Source organism: Cryptomeria japonica, chromosome 8 (assembly GCF_030272615.1).
Source record: "Cryptomeria japonica chromosome 8, Sugi_1.0, whole genome shotgun sequence".
Taxonomy (NCBI): Eukaryota; Viridiplantae; Streptophyta; class Pinopsida; order Cupressales; family Cupressaceae; genus Cryptomeria; species Cryptomeria japonica.
The window spans coordinates 176,724,680-176,726,502 of record NC_081412.1 but is presented as its reverse complement, the minus strand read 5'-3'; the positions used below and the strand labels follow the sequence as shown (position 1 = coordinate 176,726,502).

General features: G+C 39.7%; 1 protein-coding gene across 1 annotated transcript; it reads left to right on the top strand.

Moving 5' to 3' along the window:
- Window positions 1–321: 321 nt before the first annotated feature.
- Window positions 322–1,276, top strand: LOC131050655 (ethylene-response factor C3-like). Its single transcript, XM_057984862.2, has one exon. The coding sequence runs from the start codon at window positions 582–584 to the stop codon at window positions 1,029–1,031; it is 450 nt and encodes a 149-aa protein (XP_057840845.2). The 5' UTR covers window positions 322–581; the 3' UTR covers window positions 1,032–1,276.
- The last annotated feature ends 547 nt before the right edge of the window (window positions 1,277–1,823 follow it).

Genomic DNA, 1,823 nt, shown 5'->3' with positions numbered 1-1,823 from the left:
CACAAGTTTTCTGTAACAGGCTTTATCCTGTGCAATGGATTTGTTCACATTAATGATGTCTTGTGTATTAAAATGATTAAAAATTAACTTCAAATGCTAATGATTAAAAAATTATAGTTCAAAAAATGCAAATGTAAGCCAACGAAGAACGGGATTCAGGGAATAGAAGAAGGACACGTATCTTGTAAAACCAGGCTTTAGATTAATTTATAGCGTGGGGATTTGTTTAGTACATATTCTTGTCATTTTCTACATCAGGTTAAGTTTCATATCTTTCCAGCTGCTCAGCCCACAAAAATTGCTCGTCTTTTAATACCATGATTAGCTTCTCCATTTCTCTCAAAACAATATTTCTCCTGTCAACAATAATAGCTAGAGATGGAAAGATTGGGATCCTCCTCCATGATACTTGAGAACGTATGGGCCACTTTAGTTGCACAGGAAAACCCTTTCCCAGATTCGCAACCTCAGGGCAGCGCTTTTATCGCTTCTCTTCCCGCCTCAACAACAAATTCCCTGGCACTGAATCACTGCGACACCACTTTCGGGGACTCCAATCTGAGCACCTGTGAAGATGATGTATGTGTAAGACACTGAATGAGTCGGACTTCAACGATGTTTTAGAAAGACTAGTGAGCCTCAAACGATGGCTGTCTGTCAACTGCGAAGTTCTTGACCTCGTCAAAGTGAAGAATCAGTCGAAGAAGGGCAATACTGCAGAAGAAGAGACCACAAAAAGAAGACGCTCAGGTGGAAATGTGCCATCGGCGGCGGCTCCTGGGAAGCGGTACAGAGGTGTTCGGCGGCGGCCCTGGGGAAAGTACGCAGCGGAAATTCGAGACTCGACAAGACAGAGCGCCCGAATTTGGCTTGGCACGTTTCTAACGGCGGAGGAGGCCGCCATGGCGTACGACAAAGCTGCCCTTAAAATGAGAGGCGCTCGAACTCAGTTGAACTTCCCAATGGAAACAGTCGAACGGGCTCTCGTTCAGGAATATGTGAACTACAAACCGATAATTCCTCCGCTGTGAAAATCGGCAAATCACCGCATAACGAGCGTAGGAATTTCAGGACACGGTTTTGCCGACGGCATTTGGACTTTTGGGTCTCGATTTTTATTTTTTTTTATATGTTCTCGGTCTTGTATTGCAAATTTGCAGCGTTCAAAGTGATTCTCAAGCAGTGTCTGAGAGACTATATCTGTCTAATAAGAGTGCATGTTAGTGTATCCAAAGTTGGTCATGTCTTTATATTTGGTTTGTTTTAATTTCAAGTCTAGTAGCTTTCTAGAAGAGTTTGTTTGCCTGAGTTGTTTCTCTCTCGAATGCTTCTGGTTCTAAACAGAGTTTATGCTTCGTTACTATTAATTTATCTTTGTCTTACAAATTTGACGTCTAATATTCTCATTTGATGTCAGTTACACTCAATTTTTGTGATCAATAATTTTTCGTATCCATTTTCACGAGATAATAAATTGTATTTTCTATTTATTTTTTTTACAATCATGAAATTTCTACAGTTCATGATGTTCTTAGCTTGCTTTTCTGGATAAAATTGCGTAGAAATTTGATACCCAATGTTTCAGATCAAACTCTATGATCCATCATCGGAGGAAGAAAACATAAGAAAATAGAAGTGTGAATTTTAACAAACCCAGATCACTAAATAGGTGGAGGTGGTAGGGAGCCTAGGTTGGTAGGCACAAGAACCAAAGCACAAAGAAGAAGGAAAAATTAATAAGCCACAAAATTGGAAGAAAGAGAAAAATAGAAAGAAAGGAAAGCAAAATCCAAATAAAGACAACCAAAGATAAATAAAATGCA